Source organism: Mastomys coucha, unplaced genomic scaffold (genome assembly GCF_008632895.1).
Source record: "Mastomys coucha isolate ucsf_1 unplaced genomic scaffold, UCSF_Mcou_1 pScaffold5, whole genome shotgun sequence".
Lineage (NCBI taxonomy): Eukaryota > Metazoa > Chordata > Mammalia > Rodentia > Muridae > Mastomys > Mastomys coucha.
This window is the reverse complement of record NW_022196911.1, coordinates 99,111,698-99,130,194: the sequence shown is the minus strand read 5'-3', so window position 1 is coordinate 99,130,194 and position 18,497 is coordinate 99,111,698. Positions and strand designations below refer to the sequence as shown.

The 18,497-nt window shown below is 47.4% G+C and overlaps 1 protein-coding gene across 1 annotated transcript; it reads left to right on the top strand.

Moving 5' to 3' along the window:
- The first annotated feature begins 451 nt into the window (after window positions 1-451).
- On the top strand, window positions 452-18,491 carry Dcakd (dephospho-CoA kinase domain containing). The gene is made up of 5 exons (XM_031353275.1): window positions 452-586; window positions 12,868-13,078; window positions 13,387-13,590; window positions 16,004-16,091; window positions 18,072-18,491. Exons 2-5 carry the CDS (start codon window positions 12,967-12,969, stop codon window positions 18,361-18,363), a joined length of 696 nt encoding a protein of 231 aa, XP_031209135.1. The 5' UTR covers window positions 452-586; window positions 12,868-12,966; the 3' UTR covers window positions 18,364-18,491.
- Window positions 18,492-18,497: the final 6 nt, after the last annotated feature.

The following is an 18,497-nucleotide window of genomic DNA, read 5'->3' as shown; positions in this document are numbered from 1 at the left end:
GTGAAGACAGTGTATTACACTGGAGTGCGCTGGGCCAGAGCGAGCAGAGGTCCTGAGTTCAATTCCCAGCAGCCACACACATGATGGCTCACGGCCTTCTGTACAGCTACAGTGTACTCATATACATAAAACAAATAAGTAAATCTTAAAAAAAGAAAAAGAAAAAAGAAATTGTGGCAGAAAGTACACTTCCACCACAGGCCTTCCAGAAAAGTCCTTAAAAGTTTTTAAGACTCGCCGGGCAGTGGTGGCGCACGCCTTTTAATCCCAGCACTTGGGAGGCAGAGGCAGGCGGATTTCTGAAGTTCGAGGCCAGCCTGGTTTACAGAGTGAGTTCCAGGTCAGCCAGGGCTACACAGAGAAACCCCGGACCACCTCCGGCTCTCGAAAGCTCGGCCCGGCCACGCCCACCTCGCCTCCCGCACGAGGCCAGCGCTCTGCCCCGCCTTCCGGTCCCGCCCCTTCCGCTGGCTGGACGTCGGGTCCGCGTGCACGCCCGCGCGTCCCGCCTGTGTGCAGCGAGCCAGCCAGTCAGCGCCGTGGAGATTGGGCTAGCGACGGAGGCTGAGGCCGAGTCGGAGCCCCGGTAGGTAGCGGCGCGGGTGGAGAGAAGCCAACAGCCCCGGGAGGGGGCGGGCCGGGCGGGGTGGCCGCCGCGAGCAGCCGCTTTGTTTCCTCGGGTGGCGCCGCGCGGCGCCGAGGTCTGCCTGCGCGCGAGACCACCGCCGGAACGCGGGATGCTGCGGCCGAGTTGGCGCATTGTGCGCGCCCCTTTTTTTTTTTTCTTTTTTTAAGCACATTATTTGTAGCTCACCCCTGGGGCTAACAATTGCGTTTAATCCTCATACTGCTAACAAACCTACGAAACCAAGAGTTATTTTCCCCGGTATAGCCTTGGAAACGGAGAAACGAAGACGTTTACATCTGGAAAGGGATGGAAAATCTGAGATTCCGGCCAAAGCCTCTGCGCTTTAGAGCTCTGTGGTCGGACTCAGTTTTGCATTTTTCTTTCTTTCTTTCTTTTTTTTTTTTTTGAATCTAGCCTCTGCCTGTTGCAATCGTGTGACCTTCCTCACCTTTGCCACCCTTAGTTTGCTCATCTGAAAAATGGGGATGCAACCTATGTCAAGATGGTGGTAGATGCTGTTTTGTATCTATCTGATTTTCAGACCTTGTTTTTCATGGCTTCCTTCCCCAGCGAAGCTAGACTAGTTGGTCGTCTGAAGTCTTTTAGTTTAATTTAGGTTTGTGGATGGCATGAGTCTCCCACACACCCACTAGAAAAGGCTCTTCAGAAAGATCCAGGCCAGCGTGGCTACGTAACGCGAGACCTTTGGCCCCAGAGGGAGCTTACATGTAATGTCTCTGGTGTTAACTTACATAGCTTTCACCACTGCTGTGATAACCCTGAATTACAACCCGTTGTGTTTCAATTTTAAAGGTGATATATTTGAATGTTTTACATTTTGAGTATTGGGTGGGTTTGTGTATATTTTAACCCACAGCTCGGTAAACTTGGGTAAACCCCGGTATGGAGTCCGGTTAACTGAAGGTGAGAGCTGCTAAAAATACAGGGACAACCAAAAAACGAGTTCAGAATCCAACACTAAGTAACTCCAAGGCGTTTCCAGCAGGGCTGCGTTTGTTAGGGTCCCACCCTTGACCAGAGCCTTGGTTCCCAGCACAGAATTTGCACTTCGATTCCACACAACAGAGTGTGTAAGCAAACAGTGATTTCCTTACAAAAAAACAGAGACTCTTGATAGGGTACCATTCCTCAGCGTCTGTTAAATAAGTATGTCTTTGTACAGTATTAGAATGTTTTATCTTGCCAGGCATAATGGCACCATAAGCCTTTAATCCCAGCACTTGGGAGGCAGAGGCAGGTGGCTTTCTTACAGGCCAACCAGGACTGCCTAGGAGACCTGTCTTAAGGAGTGTGAGAGAGAAAATAATTTTTTTTTAATTTATTTATTTTGGTGTTTTGTTTTGTAACAGGATTTCATGAGGCCTAGGTTGGCTTTAAACTTACTTTGTAGCCAAGACTAGCCTGAGCCTTCAGCTCAGCCTCCTGGCCTTATTTATGTATTTATTTATTTATTTAGAGTTGAGGGTCTCATGGTCATGCTGGGTTTCAGCAACCTGCAGTGAGGTAGCTGAGGATGACCTTGAGTTCCTGGTCTTCAGGCTTCTCTTAAGCACTGATGGGTACAGACACATGCTGTGTTAGTGCAAGCCAAGAGGAAAAAGCCCTTTAACATAATAATCTTAATCATTACCTCTATATCTGTATGTGTGCGTGAATATCAGCTTTCTAAATTAAGCCAAGGGTTGTGGTCCAAACCTGCAGTCCCAGCACTTGGGAGGGAGAGGTGGAAAGAAGAGTTCCGGATGATTCTGGGATATGTAGTCAGTTCCGGATGATTCTGGGATATGTAGTCAGTTCCGGATGATTCTGGGATATGTAGTCAGTTGGCCATCAACTTGTCTACATGAGACCTTATCTAAAAACCAAATAACAAGAAATTTGCTTTGTTTGTTTTTGCAGTACTGGGGATCGAACCCAGGGCTAACGCTTGCTGACCAAGTACATTCTGTCGATTAGTTACATTCCCAGTCCAAGAATGTGTCTCTCTCTTTTTTTTTTTTTTATGTTTTTCCCTGCGTGAGTGTTTGTGTACTATAAACTGTACTTGGTACCCTTGGTGTCAGAAGAGGGGAGGGTCAGATCCCTTGGAACTGGAGTTATGGATGATTGTGAACCACCATGTAGATGCCAAAATTTGAACCCAGGTCCTCTGCAAGCACAACCAGTGCTCTTAACCACTGGGACATCTCTCCAGCCATTGAGCAGCTTTTAAAAAACTTTTAATTAAAAATATATTTTGAAGGGAAATAAAATTTTGGAGAAAGATCTGTTGTTAAGCCCGGCTTGATGTACATCACCTTTAATCCCAGCACTGGGAGGCAGAGGCAGGATCTTTGTGAACTGGAGACCAGCCTGGTCTATAGAGCAAGTTCCAGGGCAGCTAGGGCTACACAGAGAAGGGGATTAGGGGGTGTTAAGATTTGTCACTGTTAGTAGAATTTTTGTATATTGAACTTCTTATTTAATTGAAAAAAAAATCTAAGGGCTGAATACAGTAGATGCCCTTTTGCCTTGCTGCTGTTATATATTGACTGGTTGGGAAAGGAGCTCATACAGCTCAGGGCCGAAGTCTCTCACCTCTCTTCCCCAGTGCTGGGATTAGCCAAGAGGCACCATGCCCAGCTACCTGTTTGTATTAAAATGGCAGAAATAGCTCATGGGAGGAAGTATGGGGGTGGAATTTGTAAAATGCTTTGATCAAATAGTGTTTGATAAGAAGAATGTGGGAAGTTACTAATGACCAACTGGAGCAGCACCTTTCCAGGCTTCAGGGCAGCCCAAAGTCTGTGGTGTTCCTTTATGTAAGATGCAGTTATAAAGGAAACATTCACAAGCCATCACTGCTTTGTCCTACTTAGAAGGTCACAAGAGGAGAAACTATTATCTTAAAGGTTGATGTATTTTCCACAAATGAAGGTTTAAAGGGAAAAGTGATTGCTCGTGTCTATACAGATATTACGGAGCAACTCATGGGGAAAGTGTAGGGTTTCTAGCAAAAGTTCAAACTAGAGGCAGTGAGCAAATGAATCACTCATGTTCCCATGGCACTGAGGCTGGAAAGTTTCTCTAAACCCTAGCAGGGACATTAAAGCTATTCGTTTAAAGTCATTTGTTTACAAACCTCTGCCAAGCCCCCTCCCCCCATACACACTGTGGTATTTTTGTTTTTTTGGGTTTTTTTGTTTTTTTGTTTTCAAGACAGGGTTTCTATGTGTAGCCCTGGCTGTCCTGGACTCACTCTGTAGACCAGGCTGGCCTTGAACTCAGAAATCCATCTCTGCCTCCCAAGTGCTGGGATTAAAGGCCTGCTCCACCACTGCCTGGCTACACTGTGGTTTAAAAAGCTTGTTACTATGTGCAGACTTTTTTTTTTTTTAAGATTTATTTATTTATTATATGTAAGTACACTGTAACTGTCTTCAGACATTCCAGAAGAGGGCATCAAATCTCATTACGGATGGATGGTTGTTAGCCACCATGTGGTTGCTGGGAATTGAACTCAGGACCTTCAGAAGAACAGTCAGTGTGCTCTTAACCACTGAGCCAACTCTCCAGCCCCACTATGTGCAGACTTAAGGTAACTCTTAGGGTGAAGTTTAAGCAGAAAGATGAAGATATGGTTTTGCCTGAGCAGAGATCTAATTTTGTTACTTTTTCATTATGATTCTAAAACTTACTTGTAGGATATAGTCAAAGAACTGAAGGATTTAAACATGCCTCCTCAGGAAAGAAATTGTAACATCTAATGTTACAAGATAAAATGGAAAGTTTTTCCTTAAAAGTTAATGTGTGGGGGCTAGAGAGATGGCTCAGTGGTTAAGAGCACTGACTGATATTTCAGAGGTCCTGAGTTCAATTCCTATCAACCATAGGGTGGCTCACAACCATCTGTAATAGGATACAATGCCCTCTTCTGGTGTATCTGAAGACAGCTACAGTGTACTCATACATCAAATAAATACATCTTTTTTTAAAAAGTCAATGTGTAGAAGAGTAGAGTAGAAAATGCTTATTTAGAGATCTTTATAGTTATAGATGACATTAAATTGAAAATAACCTTCCTGAAGATTTAATTGTATGAGTTATAATTAGTCATCTAAAGTCATTGGACACAGTTTTAGGGCGTTCTTTTTTGTTTGTTTGTTTGTTTTGGGGGGTGGTTTTTCAAGACAGGCTTTCTCTGTAAAGCCCTGGCTGTCCTGGAACTCACTCTGTAGACCAGGCTGGCCTCAAACTCAGAAATCTGCTTGCCTCTGCCTCCCACACGCTGGGATTAAAGGCATGCGCCACCACTGCTTGGCTCTTTCTTTTTCTGAGCCAAGGTTTCTTTGTGCCTCGGCTGTCTTGTAACTACCACTAGAGACCAGACTGGCAGAGGCAGGTGAATTTCTGAGTTCGAGGTCAGCCTGGTCTACAGAGTGAGCTCCAGGACAGCCAGGGCTACACAGAGAAACCTTGTCTCTAAAAACAAAAAAGAAAACAAAAACATACACACAAGTAGGCAAAACACTCATAAGAATGAAATATTTATTTTGAAACAGTTCCTTGGTATACACATACTTTAACTATTTTTGAAGATGAATGCAAGCTGTATAATAACAAGACAAATAACAATTGTTAGACATAGATACAACTTTTAGACACAATTTTGTGTGTGCGGTAGTGATAGCCCAGCGGATAGAGGTGCTTGGTGCCAAGCCTGACAACCTGAGTTTGTTCTCTTCATCCCCACCCCGAAAGAGGTAATTTTTAAACTTTTAACATTAAGTCTTTGGGCAGACAGACAGCTCAGCAGTTAAGAACACTTACAGAGGGTTCCAATTTGATTCTTAGCCCTCAGGGGTGGTTCACAAGTATCTGTAACCTCAGTTTCAGAGACTCTAATGCCTTCTGACCTCTGGACACCAAGCCACACATCTGCCATGCAAATATACACAAAATATTATCAATCTAGTAAAAAAATTTAAAAACAAATCTTAGACGATACTTGAAGTACTGCAGGATGTAGATACTTTCTAATGTTTTCCAAAATTTATCATTCATTAATTTAGTGACAGGATTTCTATGTAGCCTTCGCTGTCCTAGAACTCACCAAGCAGAACAAACTGGCCTCAAACTTAGAGATCACTTGCCTCTGTTCCCCAGGTTCTGGGATTAAAGATGTACACCATCATGCCGACCTAAAATTGCTTTTAAGGGTTTGTCTATTTTATGTGTATGAATGTTTTGCTTGTGTGTCTGTTTGTATACCATTCATGCAGTGTCCAAGGAGGTCTGAAGGGGGCATTGCATTCCCTAGGACTGGAGCTAGGGGTGTTTGTGTATGGCAGTGTGTGTGTGCTGGAAATCAACCCCTGGTCTCTGTCTCAGCAGTGGGTGCCCTCAACCACTGGGTCAGCCTCTGCCACTTTTAGTTTTTGAAACGGTCTCATTATATAGCCTTGGCTGGAATGTTGCCTATTATAAATATGTAGTAAAAAGTGGCAGAAATGTCTAAGGGCTTTTTCCAAGAAAAAGGAGCAAATTAAAGGTCTTTTTTTTCTTTATGAAACTCAAATCAACTCAACATTTTTTTGTTAGTTTGTTTTCTTTTTTTGTTGTTTTTAAAACAACAAAAAAGGTTTTGTTTTGTTTTGTTTTTCTATGTAGACCTAACTGTCCTTGAACTCTAGACCAGGCTGACCTAGGACTCACAGATCTACCTTTCTCTGCCTCCTGAGTGCTGGGATTAAAGGCATGTGCCTCCACCCATATAGGTAGTTTATTGTTTTAATTTACACTATGTATGTTGTGTGTAGGTCAGAGAACAACTTGGAGAGGCTGTATCTTCCTCCACCTTGTAGGTCCTGGGGACAGAACCAAGGTCATCAGGCTTGGCAGCAAGTGCCTTTACACACCAGGCCACCAGGCTCCATAGTTCTGATATTCCAAGTGTGAGCCACCACCCTGATGTATGAAGTGCTAGGATACCACCCTGCCCTCCGGGCATGCTAGGCAAGCACTCTACCAACCGAGCTAAGTGCTTCTATAAGCCCTTCATTCTGTTTATACATTAAAAACCTTATAGCTCAGCGTGCACTAGCCCGGGTGTGCAGGCCCTGCTTGGTACTTTGCATTGTGGGTAAGAGATGAGTGAGTATGTATGTTGGATATTCAGGACCTGGGTGCAGTGAAGTTTTGAGCTGTGGTATAGATGAGCACTAGAAGAAATGCCTCGGATTCATTTTTATTCATGTTAGCCATGCACATTCATAATACTTAGACTGCTGCCAAATTTTGTAACCCTCACATTCAAATGCTGCATATGGGTTGCTACCTATAGTTCATGTGGCTGGGTTCTAGTAGTGAGGCAGGTTACAGTGTAGTGTGTTGGGTGGGGATAAAGTAGTAAGTACTGTGAAGAGAAGTGCGGTAGACTAAACAGGATGCTGGGTATTTTTGGTTTGGTTTTTCGAGACAGGGTTTCTTTTTATAGCCTTGGCTATCCTGGAACTTATTCTGTAGACCAGGCTGGCCTGGAGCTCACAGAATGCTGATACACATGACGGTGAGGCAGGGAGAAGAGTTGAGTGGAAAGTGCTTGCTTGCTTTTTAATCTAATATTATTGATGTCTGTGTGTGTGTGTCTGAGAGTGAGGGTGCCTCCTCTACAGTGTGCTTAGAGGTCAGCTGAGGAATTGGTTCTCCTACCCAAGGCCCTTTGACCTGCTGAACCTTCTCACCTAAAGGAATGCTTTCTTTGCTGGGAGCTGCTTAGGGGAAGAATGATGGGAAACACGTGGTTGGGGCATCCTGTGCCTTTGAGGCCTGTAAAGGACTACAAGGTTTTGACTTACAGCCAGACAGTGGTGGCGCATGCCTTAAATCCCAGCACTCAGGAGGCAGGAGCAGGCAGATTTCTGAGTTTGAGGCCAGCCTGGTCTACAGAGTGAGTTCCAGGACAGCCAGGGCTACACAGAGAAATCCTGTCTGGAAAAAAACAAACAAACAAAAAAGGTCTTGACTTATACTGGAGGAGTTCCTGGGCAATTGTTTGTTTTGTTTTGCTTTTTGGAGTGGAGTTCTCTGTGTAGTCCTGGCTGTCCTGAAACTCTGTAGACCAGGCTGGCCTCAAACTCAAAGACCCACCCACCTCTGCCTCCCAAAGGCTGGGGTTAAAGGCATGCACCCTTTAATCAACTGTCCAAGTTCCTGGAGAGTTTTAAGCTGAGGGCTGATCGGAACAGACACTGCTGGACCAGCAGGTTTGATCCCAGGAGTCCAGTGGCAGGAGAAACCCACTCCCAGAAGTTGTTACAGCACCTCCACACTCAAGTTGTGACACTCAGAGCTTCTCCCCCCCCCCTTTTCCTCCCTGTCTTTAACCTACATTTCCTTCCTTCCCTCCTTCCTTCCTTCCTTTTCTCCTTCCTTCCTTCCTTTATTCTTGAGATGGACTCTTACTGTGTTCCCCAAGAAAGATGGGAGGCTTCAGTGACTGGGTGACATCACATTCTGGATTGGGAAGATGAAATGACTGTGACCCCTGTCCTCTAATTTAATTCTGACAAGACTCCTGTGAGAAGTCATTACTGATCCTACTTTTTTCTCAATTAAAGGGAAGTTCTGAACGAGGAAGGAAATTGCCCAAGGCCTTTCTGATTACAAAGCCTCTTAGCGTGGGCCTCCCCATGACCTTTTTCTGCATTAATGTCTGTGTAGCAGTCCAGTCCATGCCCATTCATAGATGCTTCTTGAAGTACTGGCTAGTGATGAGACCTTCTCCCTTCCCTTGCTTTGAGTAGAAGGAAAAGGAGCTGATTCCTGACCCCCTCTGACCATTCCCTCCAGGTAATGTGCTGCCCAGAGAAAGTGGTGACTTAAGAGACCTAGCAGAGAGGAGAACTTGGACTCTGGTTTAAACAGCAAGCCTTCGCCAATAATGACCGATTAGGAGTGGAGAAAGTGTGTAAAAATAGCGCTTAATAGTTAACCTGCAAACAATATATTTTTGCAGTCATTGGTTCCACAAGAAAATAATTGGGTCCCAAGGCAGGAATGACTCGTTTTGTTGAATGATTATATTGATCATTGGAGGAAAATGGATACATCCCTTCTGGAGAGCAATTGAAATAGAGAAGTGGCCAGCTGGCCAGACATGCCCAATGTGACACCCTGAGGAGTGAGCTGTACACTAATGAGCAGCCAGGTCCTGGCAGAGGGCAAGCCGACTGGGGGCCATAGAGGAAGGCCGTACACTGTATGCAGCTTTTCCTGGGAAAGGGTGTGGTTGCCCAGGGTTATACCCAGGTATGAGTACTTTGAGGTCATGCATCAGTCTGTAGCACATCCCCCCTCCCCCCCAGTGATTTGCTAACAGCGATCACCATGCTCAGATTACATAGAAAGCAGACCAAGAGACTAATTCTATCCCCTGGTTTGCTACTTACAGGAGAATGTAATCCCAATGGTTTCCCTTCTTTCCTGGTCATTCATTCCATAAGTAGTTGCCAGAGATTCCCTCTAACTGGGCATGGTTGTACGCACCTGCTGTCCCAGGTAGCTTTACAGGCTGAGAGACAGACTGGTACCTCTGTGTAGCTCACAGCCTTCCCTGTTAGCCAGTGCTTTGAGCCTGGGTTCTACATCTTTTCTTGAAAGTTTTGTAGAGCACTCAGATTTGGCCAGGCCTAGAAGTGCTGTGAAGTAGATTCTAGAAAATAATGGCTTGGTTGGCAGCATAGGTTGTTAAAAGTGGCTGTTCATGTGCGTTTGGGGGGTTGTCGATGGGTTTGAGTTGTACTTGGTTTCTGTCTTGTTGTACTTTGAAAGGACAGTGGGCCCTTGCTTCAGCCTCCAGGAAATGGCAGGGCCTAATCTATACACTGCCAGGGGTGCAAAGGTACTTTTGGGACAGGCCAGGGCCAGCATCATCTGACTGTCCCTCCCAGCTGGTTTCATTTGCTCTGGTCTATCTGCAGTTTTCCACAGGGAAACCTGGAGGTTTCTGTGGGTTGTCTGAGAGGTCCCTGGCACATTGCTGCAAAGCACAGAGGAGCTTAGTCAACAGCTGGTGAGGGACTGAGTCACCCAGGGCTTGCTGGACAGGAACAGCTGGTTCTTATCCATCCCCTTCAAGCCAGCAGCCAAGAGCCTCCCCGTGCATGTGCTCCTTTAGTCTTCCAGCTATAGGCATAGTGGCTGGCTGTTTCTACAGATGAAAGTCCAAGGCACTGAAAAGGGTAGCTGTTCTTTTGGTTGCCATGGGAGCCTGCACTTTACATGTGTCTTGATTGTTGTGAGTAAGCACCCTTCCTCCCTTTCTGCAGAACAAAACAGTATGATAATCAAGAAATCAGCCACTGGGAATGATGTACATGCTTAAAATCCCAGTGCTTGGGAGGATCAGGAGTTCAAGGTCATCGGCTATATAGTAAGTTCAGAGTTCGCCTGGGCAGGTCCCTTCCTCTGCTCACTGTCTGTTACTATAAAAGTGTTAGGATCTATTCTGAGCCTTGCCATACACCAGGATTGTCCTATCCCCAGAGACTGATTATATCCATTCTGAGGAGGGGTGTGGGCAGCTCTGGAGAGAGATTGAGGTCAGCTTGGCTAAATGGACTTCATTTACCTTCAGCTGATTCTGACTAGTGACTGTTGGTGGCTTTGTTTCTGTGTGGGAAGTTGGCCCTTACCTCTTTGTTCAAGTCCCACTCCCCGCTCTAGACTGCTGTTCAGGAAAAGAGGGACAGTTCTTTCTTGCTTTAGAAAGGACGTCTTCATTGTTTTCTGCCCAAATCCCCTTTTCACCAGAATGTGACTCTGGGTATGTGGATATTAGTGGTAATCATCAAGGAATTGATTTTAAACCAAGTGGTGGTAGCACACACCTTTAATCCCAGCACTCGGAGGCAGAGGCAGGCGAATCTGAGTTTGGTCTACAGAGTGATTTGCCAGACAGCCAGGGTTACACAGAGAAAACCTGTCTGGAAAAAACAACTAAGTTTAAGGGTGCACAGTCACTAAGCAAGTAAAGATGCTTAAACACTTCTTCGTCATACACAAGTCTATACCAGCAGGTATACTATTTTTACATAAATATGTGTGTGATATAAATATGCCTTGTCTGCATATATGTTTGTGTGCCAGCTATGTGCCTGGTGCCTTCACTCTGTAGACTAGGCTGGCCTCGAATTCAGAAATCTACCTTCCTCTGCCTCCCAAGTGCTGGGATTAAAAGCATGTGCCACCACTACCCGGCCAAAGATGTATTTATTATTATACAGAAGTACACTGTAGCTGACTTTAGACGGGCCAGAAAAGGGAGTCAGATCCCATTACGGGTGGTTGTGAGCCACCATATGGTTGCTGGGATTTGAACTCAGGACCTTTGGAAGAGCAGTCAGTGCTCTTACATGCTGAGCCATCTCACCAGCTCTCTGTCCTAAGTCTAAGTCCAAATTAATTTGATTTTTTTTTTTCTAAATAAAATTTAAGTCAGCAACTCAAACACCAGTTTCAAAAATCAAACATTCTGGTAATATACTTTAACAATTTACTAATTTGATCCTTAAATGCCAAGGAATGGCAGTAGAGAAATACTCTTTCTTTTCTGTAATTCAACCACTATGTTTCTGTACAAGTAGGTAATTCCTAACACAGTAGTCTCCCCTAGGTGCTTCCAGCAATGTTTGCTGCATTTGGATAGCAGCATGGCACACGTCATGAAGTCACAGCATGGGTGGGAGCTGCCACACACACACACACACACACACACACACACACACACACACGAGCCTTTGAGAGCTATGCTGTAATTGTTTAAGTGGGTGTTAGGGTGCACATATGGAGGCCAGAGGACAACTCTCATGAGAGGCGGTTCTCTCCTTCCAACACGTGGGTCCCAGAATCGGGCTCAGGCTGTCAGGTGGCAGTAGGCACCTTTACCTGCTGAGCCACCTCACTGGTCCTTCGGCCCATCTCATAGTTTTGTTTTGCTCACTTTTAGAAATAAAGTCTTGGGCTGGCAAGATGGCTCAGTGGGTAAGAGCCCTCACTGACAGCTCTTCCAAAGGTCCTGAGTTCAATTCCCAGCAACCACATGGTGGCTCACAACCCCCCTTGATGAGATCTGACGCCCTCTTCTGGCTCGTCTGAAGTCAGCTACAGTGTACTTACATATAATAAATCAATCAATCTGTGGGCCAGAGCAAACAGGGAATGAGCAAGCGGGGTTGACCTGAGTGAGCAGAGGTCCTAAAATTCAATTTTCAACAACCACATGAAGACTCACAACCATCTGTACAGCTACAGTGTACTCATATACATAAAATAAATAAATCTTTTTTAAAAAATGTATCTAAAAAAAAGAAAGAAAGTCTCTAGTCTAGGCTGTCCAGAAACTTACACATAGCCCAGTCTTCTGTCTGTAATGTCCTGAGTGTTGGGGTCAGAGTGTCTCAATATCGTACTTAGTTGAAAAGCTGCTCTTGAAGGACAGCAGCAGGGGTAGCAGATTGAGACATTGAATGTGTCATTCTCTGTCACAAGGGTCTTCTTGTCAAGAGGGACACTACCAGGGGGTGACAGTACCCTTAGGCTAATTTATAAATTGTGGCATTCTTTAGTCTCTGTTGGGACTCCAGTGGTAGGTGCCCCTAGCCCGTGTGAGAATGAGCTAGGCACATGTAAATTTATAGACTGGTTTCTTGCTGCCCTGTGCCACACCCAAGTGGCTGTTTCCCCCTGTTGTCTGATGTGTTTTCAGGAGAGGCAAACTCATTTCCATGTGGGCTCAGGCAAGGTATAATTAGGACAGTAAATCTGCAAGTTAACAAAAGTGGTTTTGACAGATTTCAGGCCCTACTAAGAAGGGCATATACACAATGTATTTAAAAATGTAATAAAAAAAAAAGATTTAAAGAAACCGAGAGTGGTGGCTCAGACCTTTATTTAAATGCCTGGTGCTGGGAAACCTAAAGCGGAAGGATGGTGAGTCAAGGCCTGTAGGGACACACTAATGAGTCCCTGGGGATATGGCTTATTAGAATAGCACTTGACTGGCATGCACAAGGCCCTTATGTCCAGCCCGTACCAACACCCATAGTACTGGAATTTAATTCTCAGAAGCAGCCCTAGATCTCCCCAGGCTCAGGGCTAGGCCTTGCCCAACCTTGTGTCTCCGTTCCCTCAGCCCTTATGCCCACTGCTAACCAGGCCTGCATGTCTCTTGATAACAGGATTCCCCAGCCCGTTGGAGCAGCTGACTAGGGAGTGACTAGGGAGTGTCCTGTGCTTCCCGGCTCCTACTCTGCCTGTCTTCTCTCTCTCCTGGGAAGATGTTCCTGGTGGGCCTAACGGGAGGCATTGCCTCGGGCAAGAGCTCCGTCATCCAGGTGTTCCAGCAGCTGGGCTGTGCTGTGATCGACGTGGACGTCATTGCACGGCATGGTGAGTTGGACAGGAGTTGGACGGGGACCCATTGTGCAGAGCAGCGTCCGGTCCCCTGTGCTTACATCATTAGACTCTGTCTTCTTAGAATGTTCCAGCTCCAGCTTGCCCTGGAGGACCTTCGGTTTATTCTCCATCCTCCTCAAGAGACCAGTCACCCACAGCTCAGCTCCATCACAGGCTCCAAATGAAGGAAACAGCCTTGGGTTCCTCAGTCAGTCTGCCCTCTAGTCACTAGGTGGGGAGTAAGGGAGTAGGGCTTCTGGATTGTAGAGGGTCTGGAATGACCCACCCTCTTCATACCACAGTTGTCCAGCCAGGGTATCCTGCCCACCGGCGTATAGTAGAGGCCTTTGGCACTGAAGTCTTGCTGGAGAATGGCGACATTGACCGCAAGGTCCTCGGAGACCTGATCTTCAACCAGCCTGACCGTCGTCAACTGCTCAACTCCATCACCCACCCTGAGATCCGCAAGGAAATGATGAAAGAGACCTTTAAGTACTTTCTCCGAGGTAAGACTCTAGACTGCAGGGGATAGACAGCCTCTCGGCAGAGCAAGGCCATTCTCTGTTTGAGGCTGGGCCAGAGTAGGGAGTTGGCTGAGTGGAAGGCTTAGTGGTCTAACTCCCCATCAGTCACAGGACCCCGTCAGGACCCATTTCAGTTGTCTTCCACCACATGTCTTGTGTAACCATAGCCAGGCCTCTTATTTGTCACGCCTCAGGTTCTTGTGTATGCAGTAGGGGATGTTTCCCTAGCACGTCCTCTGGTCAGTACTTCCCTCTGAAAGACAACAATGAAAACATCTGTGCTGTTGACCCAACCTGTCCTTTAGTCCCTAAGTGCTGGAAAGGCCAGAGCTGGCTCCTAGCGCCTGCTCCTCTAAACACGCTCCTGCTGTTTGTCCCTGAGACACTGCCTCTGTCCTCCATCCGTGTCTGCCAGTCCACCATTATGCCCTGCTCCCTCTGCCCACCCCGCCTGGCAGAGCCTTCTGCCTTTCCTTTCTGCCCTTTGCATTTGCTCCCAGGCCAGCTCTCAGTACATTTGCAGGGCTTCGAGGCGCCGTGCCTTCCCCTTTTTGAAATTAAGCATTGGATAATGTCAGCAGCTCCAGAGCTCTCCTGTGTGCCAGCCACCTAGCTTCCCACCTCCCCAACCAGCACCACTTAAATAAAAGCCAGAAAGCTCTTTTCAGTTCGATAAGGTGAAAAATGGGGATGACAGCTGTGGCTTCCACAGTCCCAGCTTCTCCCCGATGAGTTTAACAAATACAACTGTCAAAGTTGGTCTAATCACATGTCAGATAAGATCAGCAGCTGTTGGGGAGGTCTCTGCGTAGGCAGGCGGATGTCTTAATAGAGTCAGGATAGTTTGCAGGGCTTATCAAGCAGGAGGCATGTGACAGCTGAATAGCCCTTTACCGCTGAACCAAAGAGCTAGCTTCCAGCTCCCAAGAGAGACCCGAGAGAAAGGACAGTGAGAGGAGAGGGGGTTGGGGGGAACAGGAAAGGGAGATAAGGGGCCCAGGGAGGATCTGGTCTTTTCTGTGGTTCAGTGCTGGAGAAGGTGAGCTGGAAAGTGCAGGGGCTCAGTGCCAACTTCACTCCTTCCTCCCAGAAACGGCAGTAACACCCATCATTTAGGGGGCACTCAGCTGAGGGTCTTGTTGCTGCTCAGTGGTTATATGCACTCAGCTGTGCCCAGCACTCTGGGGAGCAGGGATCCGTTCATTCATTACAATGTAGATTAGTCTTGTTAAGGACCTGCGGTCATGTGGGGTGTTGCAAACCACAGTGTGTCAGCAGAGCCGCAACCCCTCATCAGCCAAGGCTCTTAGGCTTCCTGAGTAAGGCTGTGGACAGCAGTAATCCTAGCAGCTGCTGTGTGGTGTGTGGTTGAAAGTGTAGGATGAGACACCTCCAGCCTAGGGTCTCTGAATGACCCCAGTCCCTGTCCTTCCCTACACCTTTTCACCTCTCAACTTTGTTCATCCACAAAGGGCCCAAGGAGCAGCAGGAGTGTGTACATGACTATTGGATGTGCCCACTCACAATGTGACATCACCTCTCTCTGGCTTCAGCTGTGGGAGGGCCTGCAGTGCTTTTTCTCCGTTGAGGGAATCCTGTAGTTAGCACGAACTGCCCTGGCTGCTCTGATATGGTACAGGTGTCTCACAGAAAGCCACAGTGGCCATGTCTGGACCTGGTTTCCAGGAACAGGCTTGTTCTTTAAGGGCTTTTGAGCCAATGTGAAATGAAATAGGACAGAAAAGCCTAAGCATCTCCCAGAAATGGTTCCCAGTCTCCTACAGCCCTTGCTGTGTCTTGCCTCTAGTTAGAAATAACTTGTATAAGGCCGGGCGGTGGTGGCGCACGCTTTTAATCCCAGCACTTGAGAGGCAGAGACAGGTGGATTTCTGAGTTCAAGGCCAGCCTGGTCTACAGAGTGAGTTCCAGGACAGCCAAGGCTACACAGAGAAACCCTGTCTGGAAACAAAAACAAAACAAAACAAAACAAAAAAAAGGAAATAACGTGTATAATTGAAGATGAAGGTTTACCCTGACTACCTAGTCATCCCATCTGGTCTGCACAGGAGAACTTCTCAGCTCCTTGGGTTCCGCTGTTCCTCATCTGGAGCTCCTCACCTCCACCTCCTCATTCTAAGTAACCATGTCTTGCCTGCTTTTCAAAGCCAGTGCAAATGCCAGCCCTTCTCCAAGGTCTTCCCTGATCAGCCAGCCAGAAGTTATTTTCTGCAGCATTCTGCTCTGAATGGCATTGGGACTAGCTGGCACTCAGGGTATGTCTGTCCTTGGAAGGTCTCCCATCTGCTAGGGCACTCTCCATGGCGGGGCTGGTCACAGGCATCCTTCCTGGTATCCTTGCAGAATTGAGCTCGGGACTTTTCCATCCTCTCCCCAGGGTATCGATACGTGATTCTGGACATCCCCCTCCTGTTTGAGACCAAGAAGCTGCTCAAGTACATGAAGCACACGGTGGTAGTGTACTGGTAAGTGTGAAGCGTGGCCTGGCTGCTGGGGGCTGGAAAGGACACTTAGAGTGAGGTGTACCTGGAAAACATCCCTTTACACCTTTCTCATGAGGTGGCCAAGGCACAAAGTGGGTTGGGGTAGTGGTACCCAAGCCTACAGATGCCACCTTTCATACCTGGTCCTGATGCACATGGGGCAGGTGTGAGATAAGAGGGTTCTCCCTGAAGGCTGTTGGAGACACTTCAGTTGGGCTGCCTCGGTTTGCTTCTGGCCACCCCGTTACTCACTGGCTCCCTTCTTCCTCCTAGAGCACGTCACAGATTTTCAAACAGCTTTCTTTATGCAGCATGAAGCATTCATAGCAAGGGGCACTTCTGGCTTAGAGAGGGAAAATGGAAGTGGAGGCAGTTGGAAAATGTATTCAAGATCATCCGTTGGTAGCACCCACCAATAGAGCTGTGTGGAGGCAGGTGTCAGAGCCACCTCAGGAAGGAGCTTTAGGCTCAGAATCCCCCAGGACAGGAAGCAGATCAGAATCCAGGTCTGGCAAACAGGAGAATCAAGCTGCCAGAGAAATGAGTCACACAGTCCCTTCGGATGAGAGTGGATGAGGCTGCAGGGTGTGTCTGCTTCCCACAAACTTCCCAGATGTCACCACAAGTGTGGCAGACACCTAGGTGGGTCTTGGGTCTGCAGGTATTTTGAGCACAAGGTGGTTCTCAAGGGACTGGTGTGTGGGAGGCTCCTAGTACACTGAAGTGCTCAGTGCCCCGAGGGTTGCCCTACTCTTACCCCGGATCTTTCAGGGCCTGTCACTTGAAGCTCAGCCTGAATTCCCTGAGCCTGGTACTGGGATACAGACATCCTGTCAGTTCCTCCACAGGGCTATGCTCCCCCTCTAAACCTTCAGTCTCCCTTGTTTGTATGACTATAGAACCCAGGGCCTTGCATATGTTAGCAAGTACTCTGATAGCTAAGCTATATCCTTAGCCTGTCTAGTTCTTTATTCTATTGTGGAAGATACCAGCTGAGCCCAGAAGGGCCCTTTAAAGTCCACGAATTTTCTGGGCTTTAATTACAAAGTTAGGGGACTAGAGAGATTGCTTAGCATTTAAGAGCGCTTGCTGTTCAGAGGACCCAGGTTTAGGTTCCAGCATCCACATGGTGACTCACAACGTCCTTAACTCCAGCTCAGGGAAATCTGACTCCCTTTGGCTCCTGTGAGCACCAAGCATACACCTGATGCCCTTACATACATGTAGGCAGAAACACTCAGAAAATAAACCAGTCTCTAAAAAAGCTTTATGTAGGGAAGGAAGAGGAAGGCTAGACTGTTTGATAGTCACCAAAAGGAGCTATACTTTGCGAGGCCTCGTGGAGTGCTTCCTACGCAGACTGCACCTAGATGTGATCTGTAATGTTTTTGAGAAGACTTGGGAAGGAGTAAAGGAAAACACAGCCATAACAGAATCAAGCGTCACTATCACAGCCCTCCATTCCAGGGCCTCTCTGTCCTGCACCACACTTTTGGGAGGGTGTACTCCCAGAGCAGTTGCCAGCCATCTCCATTCTCCTGCAGATTCCCCAGCCATAGACATGTGGCATCTAAAGCACATGTCCTCTGCCCACTACATCCTCTAATCAGGTTGGCTTTCATAGAGGACATTCTTTTCATGCGTGGCTCTGTTCTGTTTCTCTGGTTGCAGATAAAGCCCTGGAATGGTAAAAATTGTCCCAAGGAAAACTGAGGCTAATGGGCAGGCAGAAAGGCCTGGATAGTGGAGAGCAAGTGCTACAGCCCTCTCTCCTCCTGCTCTTGTCAGCAGTCTAATGGTACAGGATTTGTCCCCGTCTGGCAGGGTGGCTCCTGAGTAAGCTACAAGAGAGGGAGTCTCCTAAGGGAAGGTGCTGGCTTGGCCAGACCCCGCTGCCCACTCCCGAGTCTCCCTGTGGAGAGGGAGACTGGGATCCATAGTCTACTTTTGCTCTGCCCTTAGTGACCGCGATACACAGCTGGCACGGCTGATGAAGCGGAACAACCTGAGCCGGGAGGATGCAGAGGCAAGGATCAATGCCCAGCTGCCCCTGAAGGACAAGGCCCGCATGGCCAACCACGTTCTGGACAACTCGGGCGAGTGGAGCCTCACTAGACGCCAGGCCATCCTCTTGCATGCCAAGCTGGAACGCTCCATGGAGTATCTGCCACTGAGGCTCGGGTTCCTGACAGGCCTCGCAGGCATCGCCAGCCTCCTCTATCTGCTCACCCGTTACCTTCTCCCTTCCCCCTAGCTGGGTACAGCCAAGCAGCCTTAGGCCTCCTTCTCCTGGGAGGCCTAAGTCAGGTACCATGTCCATAACACTACACTCTCTGACTCTGACTCTGAGACTGGCCCCTGCGGTGGGCCGGCTCTGGAGTGTAACCA

What these genes read in the sequence shown, in the direction of transcription:
- Dcakd (XM_031353275.1), top strand. Translation starts at nt 12,967, where the DNA reads ATGTTCCTGGTGGGCCTAACGGGAGGCATTGCCTCGGGCAAGAGCTCC. An exon ending in GGACGTCATTGCACGGCATG is followed by an intron (nt 13,079 to 13,386) that starts GTGAGTTGGACA and finishes TTCATACCACAG; the next exon opens with TTGTCCAGCCAGGGTATCCT. An exon ending in CACACGGTGGTAGTGTACTG is followed by an intron (nt 16,092 to 18,071) that starts GTAAGTGTGAAG and finishes CTCTGCCCTTAG; the next exon opens with TGACCGCGATACACAGCTGG.